General features: G+C 44.2%; 1 protein-coding gene and 1 long non-coding RNA gene across 5 annotated transcripts in view; one reads left to right on the top strand and one right to left on the bottom strand.

Moving 5' to 3' along the window:
- The window catches only part of LOC138853477 (uncharacterized), a 30,042-nt gene extending 17,929 nt beyond the window's left edge, over positions 1 to 12,113 (bottom strand). The window contains exon 1 of the long non-coding RNA XR_011392663.1: positions 11,572 to 12,113. This is a non-coding gene — a long non-coding RNA (uncharacterized lncRNA). The remainder of the gene's footprint in view (positions 1 to 11,571) is intronic.
- Positions 1 to 17,010, top strand: part of LOC128696640 (CUB and sushi domain-containing protein 1) — a 58,367-nt gene that overhangs the window by 13,405 nt on the left and 27,952 nt on the right. For 2 of the 4 annotated variants that reach the window (XM_070090295.1, XM_053787971.2), the window contains exons 2-6: positions 3,797 to 3,887; positions 5,981 to 6,166; positions 6,997 to 7,145; positions 14,834 to 14,995; positions 15,277 to 15,346. In XM_070090295.1, the coding sequence (XP_069946396.1) occupies positions 3,827 to 3,887; positions 5,981 to 6,166; positions 6,997 to 7,145; positions 14,834 to 14,995; positions 15,277 to 15,346 (628 nt within the window). In that variant the 5' untranslated portion in view covers positions 3,797 to 3,826. Of the gene's footprint in view, positions 1 to 51; positions 514 to 3,796; positions 3,888 to 5,980; positions 6,167 to 6,996; positions 7,146 to 14,833; positions 14,996 to 15,276; positions 15,347 to 17,010 lie in introns of those variants that run through there. The other 2 variants (XM_053787962.2, XM_053787979.2) reach the window with 2 other exon arrangements.

Raw genomic sequence — 17,010 nt, 5'->3', positions numbered from 1 at the left:
GAGGGGCTGATAAACTCCCTTCTGTATGTGTGTGTGTGTTCACCAGGAAATGGAATAATGAAAAGGACCCGAGTCAAAACATAGCACCTCTATCCATTGTTTCAGTCATGTCTCCAAATGTTTTTCTCCATTTACATTAATTATTAATTACCTCTTAGTAGCTACAGTAACAGAGCTATGCGCGTAGTGTCCCGTCTTCAAAAAAATTTTTATTAAATAATTTTTAAAGTTCATTCCATATATTTTTTTTAAAGTTCTTTAGACTGGGCTGCCACTCCATTAAAAAAAAAAACTAGTATTTCTTCGGTTCCACTTTTTTGTCACAATTTACTAGTGCCACACTGTGCGGTTGCTGGGTTACCTGACGTCCCACGGGCCATTCATCCAGCACCACCCTGGAACTGGATTGATTAGTGTGTCAGGGAGGAGCAAGTCAGTGAGGGAGGGAATACAATGTCAGTACCTCCCCGACTTGTACACAGGTATCACTACATTCTCTTCCTCCTCGCTCAGGTGAGCTCCCATATATTAATGTACACCTTAAAGCCATCCTAAGTTCCTCTTTGTAAATAACACTTATATTTTTAAATATACTTTATACGTTGTAGCTATACTGGTTTTGCAACTTTGTGGTGCAGAGTAAATGTGACTTGACCCAGGGTGGAACATAGATACCTTTCTCAGGAGCGGTAGATGTTACTTAGGAACAATGAGACATGGCACTGCATCGTTCATGTGCTCCTTGTGCCACATAACATTGAAATACAGCAAAACGTTCTTCTACAACATATGAAAGAGCCCATAAGACTGAGGGAAGGTACCCGCCAGACTATAGGTGATGTTCACCCAGAGAGCCTCAGACACAGGTCTTCAAGTGTGAAGCCACAAGAAGTTCACAATATCCTAGGTAGAACATTTTACAGCTAACCCACAAATTTATAATAAAAACAGACTATTCTTCGGTCTGTCCTGGACCATTATAGTGAGAAAAGAGGCAAAAAAATAAAAATAAAAAATCAAATTTGACAATGGAATTGAGACAATCAAGGTCAGGTCAAGAATGGCGTAATCTCGAGATTATCACTGGACAAACAATGTTGGGTCTAACATTCAAGTTAAGGGTGTTGTGTATAAGGGTTAATCCAATAAGCCGATGTCTGTAAAGGTTCAGGGCGAGTTATATATATATATATTTTTAATGGATTAACTCTTGGGATAATTATGGTCCAAAACATGTCAACAAATAGCAATATTTTTTTATACTACTTTCCCTCTTCCAAGTTATTGCTAGACTTCTCAGTGAGGAAAGTGGGAAAAGGGGCAAATGTGTGAAAGAAAAAAGAGGTACAAAGTAGTACTGACAAATTTAGTGTTGATTGCTATACCCACAGCGAGGCGAGGCAGTGTGTGTTGACAGTGTTGTCATGGTGGAGCCGAGTGTTGGTGGCACTTATTAGCATTCCTACATGCACACACGCACACCTACACGAACTGTATTTGGGAGTTATTATTATTACTTTTTATTCTCATTATTATCTCTTCGTGGCATTTTCTCTGTTATGAACATGTATAACACTTTAGGGCCATTTATAACTTTGTAACCCAGCACAGTACACATTACTGTTGTTTCAACACAATAATGTGCTGCAACACTGAGGATAGTGTTAAGAACACTATGTAGGATGATGACACACTGAACATCTCTGTGATAAAGGACTCGCTAATCTACATGAACATTATGGGATATGAATAAAGAGAAGGGGACATTGTTATCGTTCTATCTTGGGAAGTGGCAGAATTCCATGTGCCTTAACGCTTGTCAGTACTTTCTCTGGAGGGTCTGGAGTTATTTGCTGGAGTCGATACTCAGCTCCTGGCCCTGTCTCTTCCAAAGTGACCGACACCACTGCTTCTCTATCATCATTAGTATATCACTTTGGCTAAAATCACAGTCCACTGACACTGGACTGAAAATTTCATTATTTCACCGTCTATTTGAACGTAAGGTTGGTTGAAGGCGTCTTCACCTCACACACTCAGGGTCCGGGGGTCGATCCCTGCACGGGTGAAACGCTGGGCATGTTTCCTTACAGATGCTGCCTCTGTTCACTTAGCAGTAAGTAGACGACAGCTGTGGGACGCATCCTGGGGAACAGGATTAACCCGAGTTGTCCGAAATTCTCTTCATAACCAAGGGTTTTCTATATAGTATGCCACTGATGCCAGCTAGGTCTGTACTAGTTGTATGATGCATGTTCTTGAAGAAATATTATTATTATTATTATTATTATTATTATTATTATTATTATTATTATTATTATTATTATAAGTTGGGTGGATCTTCAGTTTGAGCTTCAGAAGTTCATATCGCTATTATATATCAATGAATTTGTTGGCATTGTGGTATATTATAATTGGTTAAATTTTGCTTATAGACGACAATCTAAAAAAAAAAGACTAACTTAAATTCGCATATCGAGAAATTTGCTGAAAATCTTATATGAGAACTCAACATTTGCCTTACGATGGATTGTCATAGCTACTCTTGAAACTGTGTATATAGTTTGCCTCCACCACCTCTTCTTACAGCTCATTCTATTTGCTTTATCACCTTTGACTCAGATGAGTCAAAGGGATGTTAGAAAGTATTTCTTCAGCCACAGAATTGTTAGGAACTGGAATAGTCTGGTAAGTGATGTAGTGGAGGCAGGACCCATACATAGTTTTAAGACGAGGTATGATAAAGCTAATGGAGCAGGGAGAGATAGGACCCAGTAGCGGTCAGTGAAGAAGCGGGGCCAGGAGCTGAATCTCGACCCTGCAACCACAATTATGTGAATCAGTTGAGTACACACACACACACACACACACACCGCCAAATGCAAAGTCATGAAGATCGGGGAAGGGCAAAGAAGATCGCAGACGAGTATAGACTAGCTGGTCAGACTGCAAACCTCACTCAAGGAGAAAGATCTAGGAGTATAATACCGAGCACGTCGCCAGAAGCACACATTAACCAGATAATTGCTGCGGCATATGGACGCCTGGCAAACCTGAGAATAGCGTCCCGAAACCTCAGTATGGAATCGTTCAAGACTCTATACACTGTGTACGTCAGGCCCATACTAGAGTACGCAGCACCACTTTGGAACCCACATCTGGTCAAACACGTCAAGAAATTAGAGAAAGTGCAAAGGTTTGCAACAAGTCTGGTTCCAAAGCTAAGGGAAATGCCCTACGATGAAAGGTTAAGGGAAATCGGCCTGACGACACTGGAAGACAGGAGGGTCAGGGAAGACATGATAACGACATACAAAATACTGCGTGGACAGAGACAGGCTGTTCCAGAGATGGGACACAGAAACAAGGGGTCACAATTGGAAGTTGAAGACTCAGATGAGTCAAAGGGATGTTAGGAAGTGTTTCTTCAGCCTCAGAGTTGTTAGGAACTGGAATAGTCTGGCAAGTGATGTAGTGGAGGCAGGAACCATATATAGTTTTAAGACGAAGTGTGATAAAATTCATGGAGCAGGGAGAGGGAGGACCCAGTAGCGGTCAGTGAAGAGGCGGGGCCAGGAGCTGAGTCTCGACCCCTGCAACCACAACTAGGTGAGTACACACACTAGGCGTAAGTTGGGCTGTGTAAGAAACAATTATATAATTGGTTATACAACATGTTTAGATAATTTATTAGTAAATAATCCCACATTCATTCATTCACACTTGATGCCGGTGTGTTGTAATGTTACAGGTGTGCCCTGTTTTACGGGTGTACAGGTGTTTGTTGTACTTGCAGGTATAGAGTCCAAGAGACGCAGTGCTAGAGATGGTTTGCGACAGTGGCGGGTCATCACGACCTCCAATTTTGCTCTCATTAATTCTGACAGGTAAGGATAACCTGTCTTTGATAATGAGAGGCATTACTGACATCCATTATACACTACATGCGTGTATGTGTGTGTGTGTACTCACCTAATTGTACTCACCTAATTGTGGTTGCAGGGGTCGAGACTCAGCTCCTGGCCCCGCCTCTTCACTGATCGCTACTAGATCCTCTCCCTCTCTGCTTCCTGAGCTTTGTCATACCTCTTCTTAAAACTATGTATGGTTCCTGCCTCCACTACTTCACTTGCTAGGCTATTCCACGTCCTGACGACTCTATGACTGAAGAAATACTTCCTAACGTCCCTGTGACTCGTCTGAGTCTTCAGCTTCCAGTTGTGACCCCTTGTTTCTGTGTCCCCTCTGTGTGTTTGTTACCATTTTGTCCTAGGCACATGTCGACAAAGGCTATGGAGACAGAGGCTAAAACGTGTAGTTTTAAAAATAGGTTAGATAAATACATGAGTGGGTGCGGGTGGGTGTGAGCTGGACCTGACTAGCTTGTGCTACTAGGTCAAATGCTGTGCTCCTTCCTTAGGTGAATGTGACCTGACCTGACTAGGTTGGGGCATTGGCTTAAGCCGGTAGGAGACTTGGACCTGCCTCGCATGGGCCAGTAGGCCTGCTGCAGTGTTCCTTCTGTCTTATGTTCAAAGAACTTTGTCCTTAGAGGCACAAAAATGCAATGTACCAAAGTATTGCGGTACTAACACTGTTGTATAGATGTGAAGCGTGGGTTTTAAACGTTACAACGAGGATGAGGCTGGAGGCAGTGGAGATGTGTTTGAGGGCAATGTGTGGTATGGATATTATGCACATTTGCCCTCATTTGAGGACAAATGAGGGGTTGTTAAGATGGTTTGGACATTTGGAGATGGAGTAAAATAGGATGCAGGGAAGAATGGGTAGGGATCGTCCTAGGAAAGGATGGAGGGTAGGGATAGAGGAGATGCCTACCGGGTCACCAACTGGAAAAGACCCAGGTCGGGACAACACAGGCGAACCACATCACTCACGATAAAGATTTCGAGCACTAGGGTCGTGCACATCCAACAGGCTAGTGTGAGTGTCTTAGATACGAGTGAATGGAGACAAGAACATAAGAACATAAGAACGAAGGAACACTGCAGAAGGCCTACTGGCCCATGCGAGGCAGGTCCAAGTCTCCTACCGGCTTAAGCCAATGCACCCAACCTAGTCAGGTCAGGTCACATTGACTTAAGGGAGGAACACGGCAACCGACCTGGTAGCACAAGCTATCAGGTCCAACTCACACCCACCCACATCCACTCATGTATTTATCCAACCTATTTTTAAAGCTACACAACGTTCTGGCCTCTATAACTGTACTCGGGAGTTTGTTCCACTCACCGAGTACAGTTATAGAGGCCAGAACGTTGTGTAGCTTTAAAAATAGGTTGGATAAATACATGAGTGGATGTGGGTAATTTTTTATGACGATGTGTTGTTGGAGTGTGAGTAAGGTAACATTTATGAAAGGATTCGGAGAAATTGATTAGCCGGGCTTGAGTTCTGGAGGTGGGAAGTACAGTGCCTGCACTCTGAAGGAGGGATGAGGAATACTGCAGTTTGGAGGGTCATCTGTACTGTAGTGTCGACACGACTCTGCCAAGACAGTGACAGAGTGATGGGGAAAGTGCTTCTTTTTCGAGTCATCCTACCTCAGTGGGAGATAGCAGGTGTGCTAATAACAAGCTCAATTTAATTTAGCCTAGTGCAACTAATTATATTTTAGATAAGTTTACAATAATTTAATGATAAACAAACAATGAAATATATTTTTTTTTCGTTAGGTTCAGAATTATTTTTGCGAAATTATTGTATACATAAATTTTCGCTTGCCTATTTGGCAAGATGAGCGTTGCTATTTAAGCCAAAATCGCAAGTTTTACCTATTCGGCACGACTGCACACAGACACACACACACACGTGTGTGTGTGTGTGTGTGTGTGTGTGCAGTACTTTAACCACACAGCCAGACCCCTGATAAGGGTGTGTATACATTAAAACTGCCAAGTATATGCAAATTTTAATAGACAAAAAAAAAGTGAATATTTTGTTGTTTGTATTGTTACAGTGTTGGGAGTGGAGGCAGTGGGAGGTCAATACGTGGTCAACCATTGTTACTGCTTCTCTGACGGCTTCGACGCCAACATTACCGCTGCCATCGCAAAGTTTCCCCCACAAAACTCGCTCATCTATCAATATACTGGCGCCTTGTACAACAAGTATAGCAGTTTTGTTCCATGTCAGTGTGCTGATGGTAAGTCAAGTCAGTTAGCAGTGTGATGCAGTAGTCACCATTGACTGACATAAGAATGATAATGATAACCAAGTGAAATTGTTTAGGTAATTTCACGGTAAGTAAACTTATACTTACTAAGTGGCCTAATGACAATATTTACTAAGTGACCTTAATGGCAGAATTAGTGAATGGCCTTGTGAGTGGCTTATTAGTAAGGTCTAATGAGTGACTTCAATGTAAAACCGTAAAGTGAGGGGCCCCTAAAGTTTGGCCAAAATATACCAATTCATTTTTCAACCTTTTAATTAATCAATGTTTAACTAGATTATTTATTATTATTATTATTATCATCATATTTAGGTGGAAGCGCTACCATCTGCAGCTCACAAGACTGCCATCCCCACGAGCCTCTTCGAGGTGGGGTAGATGGCAGACCAGAGGCCTAGCTTCTCCCTACGAGCCCCGTGAGGGCGGGGAATGTGGCTAGGCCTGGGGACACTTGGTCCCAAAGATGAGGAGGTACTTGTCCCTCCTCCCATGGGAGACTTAAGTCTCGAGACACTCCCCAGATAGGGAGCCAAGGCCGGGTCACCACTACTTGGAAAAGACCCGGGCCGGGAGAATACCGGCGAATAAAAAAAAAAAAAAAAAAAAAAAAAAAAATCTCGTAAAGGTCATATAAAGCCTGGGCAATGGAGAGCAATTAGGCTTGATCAAGGAAGTGGAGGATAATTTCTTCAGTCACCAGAATAACACATCATTCTTTACTTAGTCTTACAGTGTATGTGTGCATTAATAACTAGGCTTTGTTGTCTGGGTGTTGAGAGCATCTTTGGTGTTGTCATCAGTAACGAGGGTCCAGACAACAGTTGTGATGACCAACACCAGCATAATGGCAGCAGCCAACGCTACCATAGTGCCATCCAACGCCAGCGCTGCAGCAGTACGGAACGCAACCCAGACCACCACGCTGCTCCTCATCAACCTCTCTACCAAGGTTAGTTAGCCTGCGCCTCGGCACAGGTCACCAAATTGGTCCATAGTTAGGTTGGGGTCACTTCATGCAACCAGGTCACTTTTTGAAAACCACTCAGGAAACGGAGTCACGTCCCGCACCTGAGTCACATTTCACCACCCAGGTTATTTTTCACCGCCCTGGAAATAGAGGGTCACATCTTGCACCTGGGTCACCTTTCACTATGCAGGTCACTTTTCACCACCCAAGAAAAAGAACGTCACGTCCTGCCCTCGGGTCACCTTTGACCACCGAGGTCAATTTTCACCACCCAGGTCGATTTTCACCTCCCAAGAAACAGCTAAGGGGTCACGTCCTGTACATGAGTCACCTTCACCAGGTCACTTTTCAATGTGAAAGATTCGCATACTCATAGAATATTTAAAATCATTAAATTATATGGTAGAAGTGCTTGGAATAAAAGTAAATAAAAAATATTACATCGTATCAATCGCATCTGCTAGAAAAATGACAGGATGGATAATGAGAACCTTCAAAACTAGGGATGCCAAGCCCATGATGACACTCTTCAGGTCGCTTGTTCTATCTAGGATGGAATATTGCTGCACACTAACAGCACCTTTCAAGGCAGGTGAAATTGCTGACATAGAAAATGTACAGAAAACCTTCACGGCACGCATAACGGAGATAAAATACCTCAATTACTGGGAGCGCTTGAAGTTCCTGAACCTGTACTCCCTGGAACACAGGCGGGAGAGATACATGATTATATACACCTGGAAAATCCTAGAGGGACTAGTACCAAACTTGCACACGAAAATCACTCACTACGAAAGCAAAAGACTCGGCAGACGATACAACATCCCCCCAATGAAAAGCAGGGGTGTCACTAGCATGTTAAGAGACAACAAAATAAGTGTCAGGGATCCAAGATTGTTCAACTACCTCCCAGCATACATAAGGGGGATTGCAAATAGACCCCTGGTTGTCTTCAAGCAGGCACTGGACAAGCACCTAAAGTCGGTACCTGACCAGCCGGGCTGTGACTCGTACGTTTGGCTGCGTGCAGCCAGCAGTAACAGCCTCGTTGATCAGGCCCTGATCCACCATGAGGCCTGGTCACAGACCGGGCCGCGGGGGCGTTGACCCCCGGAACTCTCTCCAGGTAAACTCCAGGTATTAGAGCCTGGTTACCTGGAGGTTATTCCGGGGATCAACGCCCTTGCGGCCCGGTCCATGACCAGGCCTCCCGATGGATCAGGGCCTGATCAACTAGGCTGTTACTGCTGGCCGCACACAGTCCAACGTACGAGCCACAGCCCGGCTGATCCGGCACTGACTTTAGGTATCTGTCCAGCTCTCTCTTGAAGGCAGCCAGGGGTTTATTGGCAATTCCCCTAATGCTTGATGGGAGGCTGTTGAACAGTCTTGGGCCCCGGACACTTATGGTGTTTTCCCTTAGTCTACCAATGGCGCCCCTACTTTTTATTGGGAGCATTTTGCATCGCCTGCTGAGTCTTTTACTTTCGTAGGGAGTGATTTCTGTGTGCAGATTTGGGACCATTCCTTCCAAGATTTTGCAAGTGTAGATTATGATACATCTCTCCCTCCTGCGTTCCAACGAGTACAAGTCAAGTGTTTCCAAGCGTTCCCAGTAGTTAAGGTGCTTGACAGAACTTATGCGTGCAGTAAAGGATCTCTGTACACTCTCTAGATCTGCGATTTCACCTGCTTTGAATGGAGATGTTAATGTACAGCAGTATTCCAGCCTAGAGAGAACAAGTGATTTGAAAAGGATCATCATTGACTTGGCATCTCTCGTTTTGAACGTTCTCATTATCCATCCTATCATTTTCTTTGCACGTGCGATCGTGGCACTGTTGTGATCCTTGAAAGTGAGATCCTCAGACATTACTACTCCCAGGTCCCTTACATTATTTTTCTGCTCTATTGTATGGCCAGAGTTTGTAGTATACTCTGTTCTAGTTATTATTTCCTCCAGTTTTCCATAACGGAGTAGTAGGAATTTGTCCTCATTGAGCATCATATTGTTTACCGTTGCCCACTGGAAAACTGTTTATATCTTCTTGGAGGTTAACCGCGTCCTCAGCAGATGACAGCCTCATGCAGATCCTAGTATCATCCGAAAAGGATGATACGGTGCTGTGATGTATATCTGTCTATGTCTGATATGAGGATAAGGAATAAGATGGGGGCGAGTACTGTGCCTTGTGGAACAGAGCTCTTCACTATGGCAGCCTTCGATTTAACTCTGTTGACCACTACTCTTTGTGTTCGATTTGTTAGGAAGTTGAAGATCCATCTCCCCACTTTCCCAGTTATTCCTTTAGCACGTATTTTATGGGCTATTACAGCATGATCGCATTTGTCAAATGCTTTTGCAAAGTCTGTGTATATTACATCTGCATTTTGATTTTCTTCCAGTGCATCCAAGGCCATATTATAGTGATCCAGTAGTTGTGAGAGGCAGGAGCGACCTGCCCTGAACCCATGTTGCCCTGGATTGTGCAGATTTTGGGAATCCAGGTGAATTGCCTAGGCAAACTTGCACTATATATTGCCATCCTTAGAGATTTTACCCCTCAAATGTAAAGTGGACGTTTATAGACAACAGTATTATTGTATATATCTAACAACTATGTGAAAGAACTCTAGACAAATAGGCACAAACTAGTTATCTCAAATTAAAAGTTTTCCTTAGACCAAGAGGTTAAAAAATTAATACACGGGGTTAAATCCTCATATACGATGAAAAACTAATTGTGTATTATGACGATTTGATGTACAATATATTCTGATTACACATTCGCTGGAGTGCAATTAAGAATGTATTCATGTGCAAGAAACCTAAGAAATATGCAATGTGTGTGAGGGAGGGAAAGAAGGAAAGAGGCAGGGAAGGCCGCTTACAAGGCAAGCGAAATTGCAGACCTGGAATATTAATATACAGAGAACTTTCACTGCACGTGTAAGTACAATAAAGCACCTAAATTACTGGGAACGACTGAAGTCCCTTGATCTCTACTCCTTGGAACGCAGGCGAGAAACCTTGAGGGACTAGTCCCAAATTTGCACACTGAAATCACTCCCTACGAAAGCACAAGGCTCGGCAGGCGGTGCAACACCCCCCAATGAAAAGCAGGGGCGCCATGAGTATGCTAAAAGACAAGATAATAAGTGTTAGGGTCTCAAGACTGTTCAACTGCCTCCCAGCATATATAAGGGGGATTACCAATAGATCCCTGGCTGTCTTCAAGGAGCTGGACAGGCACCTAAATTCAGTTCCCTACCAAGTGGGCTGTGGTTCGTACGTCGGTTGACGTGCGGCCAACAGTAACAGCCCTGATCAACCACGAAGCCTGGTCATAGACCGGGCCGCGGGGACGTTGACCCCCAAAACCCCCTCCAGGTATGGAAGGGAGGAGTATTAACTCAATCTAACTGCAAAGATATGAGAAATGACCAACCAAATTAATATTCCCTGGGAAATCATCCTAAACGCTCTAAATTTACCAAAACGTGTGTTAGAAAACAAGACCTGCCCACAACAATAACAAACTGTGTAAAGCCACCGAACATTTATAGACTAGGATACACTTTAAACACAAAGCTTCGTTTAGAGTGACACAGCTTTATATATAAATAAAGGCTTGCTGTGCACAAATCAATGGAAGTGTATATGGTGTATATAAAATATGTCTTGCTGAGAAAGCCTAAGCTAAGATTTAGCATACAATGAGAGTGCAGAAGACTCTGCAGACGAAAAATGGGGTTACTTAACTGATTAAAAAGCCATTGTTGTAACGGAAACAAAGACACTGTGGATTTAGTATTTCCCCACGAATGTAGTAGAAAGAAGTAACCTGCAGAAGAAGCAGAGCAGAAACTCAAACATTCATAACAGAGTAACACTAAGGGAGGTTCATGCCCACATAAGATGAGCGATAATCTGAAATAACTGAGAAACCATGACCAGTAAATGCAGTTCAACACAATAGAAATAAGTCAGTCTGACTTTTTTGGGTTATACTAGGTAATTTACACTATGTATGATAATTGTACTTATGTGTACCTGTGCCTAAATAAACTTACTTGCTTAAGACTTGAAGACCCACATATGTTCTTTCCTTAACTTTACCAACCCTATAAACTGTAGATACATTAGCACAAATCCTACAAACTTAAAAACAAATTGACAAAATGCGACTGGATTCCTATATAGATGGAAGATGAAAACCTGTAATGATACTTGAAAAAAATGGCCACTTCACTAGTTTGGGAGCAACATACTCCATCATCAATTCTTCCACAAAGTAAGATAATCAAAACAAAATACGAAACTTAAAAATGAAAAAGCAAAACACATGCTATCGACAAAAGGAAAGTTAAATGAAGGCTAAAAACTGAAAACAAAGTAACTACTGACCGTTTATTACCCAGAGGTTGCTATCTAGTGCGTTGAAACTCCACAGTGGCCATTATCATAGTCTCGAGTTAGTAGCCAGCTCCTGGGTCATGCACCACGGTGGTCAAGGCCATGGTCTTGAACTACAGAGGACAGCTTCATGGTTTTAAACCATTATGGCCAACTACATGGTCATAAACAACAATGGCCAACTCCAGTCTTGAAATACTATGGCCAACTCGTCTTGAACTACTATAGCCAACTCGTCTTGAACTACTATAGCCAGCTCCAGTCTTGAACTACTATAGCCAACTCCAATCTTGAACTACTATAGCCAGCTCCAGTCTTGAACTACTACAGCCAGCTTCAGTCTTGAACTACTATAGCCAGTTCCAGTCTTGAACTACTATAGCCAGCTCCAATCTTGAACTACTATAGCCAGCTCCAGTCTTGAACTACCATAGCCAGCTTCAGTCTTGAACTACTATAGCCAGCTCCAATCTTGAACTACTATAGCCAGCTCCAGTCTTGAACTACTATGGCCAACTCCAATCTTGAACTACTATAGCCAGCTCCAGTCTTGAACTACTATGGCCAACTCCAGTCTTGAACTACTATAGCCAGCTCCAGTCTTGAACTACTATAGCCAGCTCCAGTCTTGAACTACTATGGCCAACTCCAATCTTGAACTACTATAGCCAGCTCCAGTCTTGAACTACTATGGCCAACTCCAGTCTTGAACTACTATAGCCAGCTCCAGTCTTGAACTACTGTAGCCAGCTCCAGTCTTGAACTACTATAGCCAACTCCAGTCTTGAACTACTATAGCCAGCTCCAGTCTTGAACTACTATGGCCAACTCCAGTCTTGAACTACTATAGCCAGCTCCAATTTTGAACTAATATAGCCAGCTCCAGTCTTGAACTACTATGGCCAACTCCAATCTTGAACTACTATAGCCAGCTCCAGTCTTGAACTACTATAGCCAGCTCCAGTCTTGAACTACTATGGCCAACTCCAGTCTTGAACTACTATAGCCAGCTCCAGTCTTGAACTACTATAGCCAGCTCCAGTCTTGAACTACTATGGCCAACTCGTCTTGAACTACTATAGCCAGCTCGTCTTGAACTACTATAGCCAGCTTCAGTCTTGAACTACTATAGCCAGCTCGTCTTGAACTACTATAGCCAGCTTCAGTCTTGAACTACTATAGCCAGCTCGTCTTGAACTACTATAGCCAGCTCCAGTCTTGAACTACTATAGCCAGCTCCAGTCTTGAACTACTATAGCCAGCTCCAGTCTTGAACTACTATGGCCAACTCCAGTCTTGAACTACTATAGCCAGCTCCAGTCTTGAACTACTATAGCCAGCTCCAGTCTTGAACTACTATGGCCAACTCCAGTCTTGAACTACTATAGCCAGCTCCAGTCTTGAACTACTATAGCCAGCTCCAGTCTTGAACTACTATAGCCAGCTCCAGTCTTGAACTACTATGGCCAACTCCAGTCTTGAGCTACTATGGCCAACTCGTCTTGATTATTATTATATAATCAAAAAGAAGCGCTAAGCCAAACTCGTCTTGAACTACTATAGCCAGCTCGTCTTGTACTATGACCAGCTCCAGTCTTGAACTACTGTGGCCAGCTCCTGGGTGACATTTTATTGTGGCAACGTTTCGCTCTCCAGGAGCTTTATCAAGCCATTACAAACAATACATGGACACAGAGGGTATATAAAGGCTCAGAGTGAGGTGCAATACTAGTGAGGTACCATTTCGATGTTCACTAGTGGTAGTAGTAGTAGTAGTAGTAGTAGTGACAAAAGTAATACAATATGGTAGAGCAATTAATTCGTACATGAGTAGAAGGATATAAAAGCTATTACTTGGGTAACATAAAAATAGGTTGGACAAATATAGACTGGAAAGAGGTAGCTTGTTTCAGTGTTCACTCTCTGTAATGTGCTTTGTGTAGTATAACAGGAGAGACTATGTGATGGCAGGGTTTACTGTTTTCAGGAGGATTCTTGCTAAGACTTCGGAGATGGTGAAGCTGCCGTTGTTTTGTTTAATTGTATTCGAAACAGCGATCAGTGCTGATTCGAGGCACTTGCCTCTGGGGAAACTAGCTTCTCCGATCACCAATTGGGCGTCTCCGAATTTCACGAGATGACCGGTGGAACCTCGGCGTTGCACACAGGCGTTGTTCAAGTTATCGCTCCTACACGCGCAAATGTGTTCATGAACAACGGTGGCCAGAGCCATGGTCTTGAACTACAGAGGACAACAATTCATCTAATATGACATAAATAATATTAATAACGTAGAAACACGACATATACTCTAGAAAGAATAAAATTGTCACGAGTGTTGTTATTGTTGATGGGTGTAAAAGGGCCACTGAGAGCATAAGTCGTACATAGTGGTGAAGGCAGCAGCAGAGACGGTAGAGTCGGCGGTGTTGTTAGTAGCCCTATATAACTCCAACAAAATTGGAGGAGTCAGGTTCATGCTGTCATTTTTCTATCGATTAATCTCTTAACTTACTTGCTACACTGTTAATGCTACACTTTATCGTTGGCTGGCGCTATAGTCTTTATCGACTCGTGCTGCTTTAGTATCGTACATGGTGGCCCAGTGGCTAAAGCTCCCGCTTCACACACGGAGGGCCCGGGTTCGATTCCCGGCGGGTGGAAACATTTCGACACGTTTCCTTACGCCTGTTGTCCTGTTCACCTAGCAGCAAATAGGTACCTGGGTGTTAGTCGACTGGTGTGGGTCGCATCCTGGGGGACAAGATTAAGGACCCCAATGGAAATAAGTTAGACAGTCCTCGATGACGCACTGACTTTCTTGGGTTATCCTGGGTGGCTAACCCTCCGGGGATTAAAAATCCGAACGAAATCTTATCTTATCTTACATATATAAGAGTATATATATATATATATATATATATATATATATATATATATATATATATATATATATATATATATCGTACATATATTAGGGTTCGACCCAGGGAAGGGGAGCACATATCCAGTTCGTCAGATCAAGAGCCCCTCGCCGACATTGAGTTGTTCACATAGCATCACTTATACATCCAGATGCGTAGTCACCAGTTGTATGTCTTATTCTGTTACCACTCCATGGTATTTATCCTACGTGTCAACACCTGGAAATCGTATTTATTTTGCGACTACGTTCCCCTTGAACCTGCATTTATGGGTGATAATATTAACTTTGCGTCTTGACTAACCCCTAACCTGTCCTGATCTGCTACAGATGATGACTGTGCAGTTGCCACAGATGAGGCAGCTGGTTCCTTCCCTTAACAGTACCCTCATATCTGGCCAGTACTACAACCTGACCAACGTCACTGCCACAGCTGCAAATTTCAACCTCCAGTTCGTTCTCAGAGGTCGCAACGCAAGTCTCTCCGACCAGGTGAGTAACACCTGAGAGATGGAGAAACAGTTATCTTTTTTTTTTGTCAAAATTGGATACATCAGCAATGTTCTGCTACCTTCTTTATGCTAGTTACATTGTAAGAACGAGGTTATGTGCAGAGAGATGGTAGGGCGAGATGTGGAAGAGTGAATAAGAGGTAAGGAGGAAGATATAGGGAGTGAGAGTAGGAAACACGGAGTTTCATCCAAAAATAACATCAACAACCACATCTGTACAAGTGAGCATCCTACACCTGCACTAACATAGTCACTCTACAGGTGTGTGCTGGGCTGGTGGCTGTCTTCTCCAACGATACCTCGGTCAACCTCACTTCCAGCAACTGCACAGGTGAGTCTCCTACACCTGCACAAGTGAGTCTCCTACACCTGCACAGGTGAGTATCCTACACCTGCACAGGTGAAACCTAAACCTGCACAGGTGAGTCTCCTACACCTGCACAGGTGAGTCTCTACACCTGCACAAGTGAGTCTCCTACACCTGCACAGGTGAATCCTATGCCTGCACAGGTGAGTCTCCTACACCTGCACAGGTGAGTCTCCTACACCTGCACAGGTGTCTCCTACATCTGCACAGGTGTCTCCCACACCTGCACAGGTGAGTCTCCTACACCTGCACAGGTGAGCCTCCTATACCTGCACAGGTGAGCCTCCTACACCTGCACAGGTGAGTCTCCTACACCTGCATAATTGAGCCTCCTATACCTGCACAGGTGAGCCTTCTACACCTGCACAGGTGAGTCTCCTACACCTGCACAGGTGAGCCTCCTATACCTGCACAGGTGAGCCTCCTACACCTGCACAGGTGAGCCTCCTGCAACTGCACAGGGGAGCCTCCTACACCTGCACAGGTGAGCCTCCTATACATGCATGGGTGAGCCTCCTACACCTGCACAGGTGAGTCTCCTACACCTGCACAGGTGAGTCTCCTACACCTGCACAGGTGAGTATCCTACACCTGCACAGGTGAATTCTAAACCTGCACAGGTGAGTCTCCTACACCTGCACAGGTGAGTCCCCTACACCTGCACAGGTGAGTCCTCTACACCTGCACAGATGAGTCTCCTACACCTGCAAAGGTGAGTCTCCTATACTTGCACAGGTGAGTCTCCTACACCTGCACAGGTGAGTCTCCTACACCTGCAGAGGTGAGTCTCCTACACCTGCACAGGTGAATCCTACACCTGCACAGGTGAGTCTCCTACACCTGCACAGGTGAGTCTCCTACACCTGCACAGGTGAGTCTCCTACACCTGCACAGGTGTCTCCTACACCTGCACAGGTGAGTCTCCTACACCTGCACAGGTGAGTCTCCTACACCTGCACAGGTGAGTCTCCTACACCTGCACAGGTGTCTCCTACACCTGCACAGGTGTCTCCTACACCTGCACAGGTGTCTCCCACAAGTGCACAGGTGTCTCCCACAAGTGCACAGGTGTCTCCTACACCTGCACAGGTGAGCCTCTTATACCTGCACAGGTGAGCCTCCTACACCTGCACAGGTGAGTCTCCTACACCTGCATAATTGAGCCTCCTATACATGCACGGGTGAGCCTCCTACACCTGCACAAGTGAACCTCCTATACCTGCACAGGTGATTCTCCTACACCTGCACAGGTGAGCCTCCTACACCTGCACAAGTGAACCTCCTATACCTGCACAGGTGAATCTCCTACACCTGCAGAGGTGAGTCTCCTACACCTGCACAGGTGAGTCTCTTACACCTGCACAGGTGTCTCCTATACCTGCACAGGTGAGTCTCCTACACCTGCAGAGGTGAGCCTCCTACACCTGCACAATTGAGCCTCCAATATTTGCGCAGGTGAGCCCCCTACACCTGCACAGGTGAGCCTCTTACAGCTGCACAGGTGAGCCTCCTTCACCTGCACAGGTGAGCCTCCTATACCAAATCTTTCAATGGGCTACAGAAAACAATATGAAGTTCATCGATGAGAAATTTCAATTACTCCGATATGGTAAACATGAGGAAATTAA

This window comes from Cherax quadricarinatus, chromosome 31 (genome assembly GCF_038502225.1).
Source record: "Cherax quadricarinatus isolate ZL_2023a chromosome 31, ASM3850222v1, whole genome shotgun sequence".
In the NCBI taxonomy this organism is placed as follows: domain Eukaryota; kingdom Metazoa; phylum Arthropoda; class Malacostraca; order Decapoda; family Parastacidae; genus Cherax; species Cherax quadricarinatus.
Note: the sequence above shows the minus strand (reverse complement) of the source record. Positions and strands in the feature narration are given on the sequence as shown.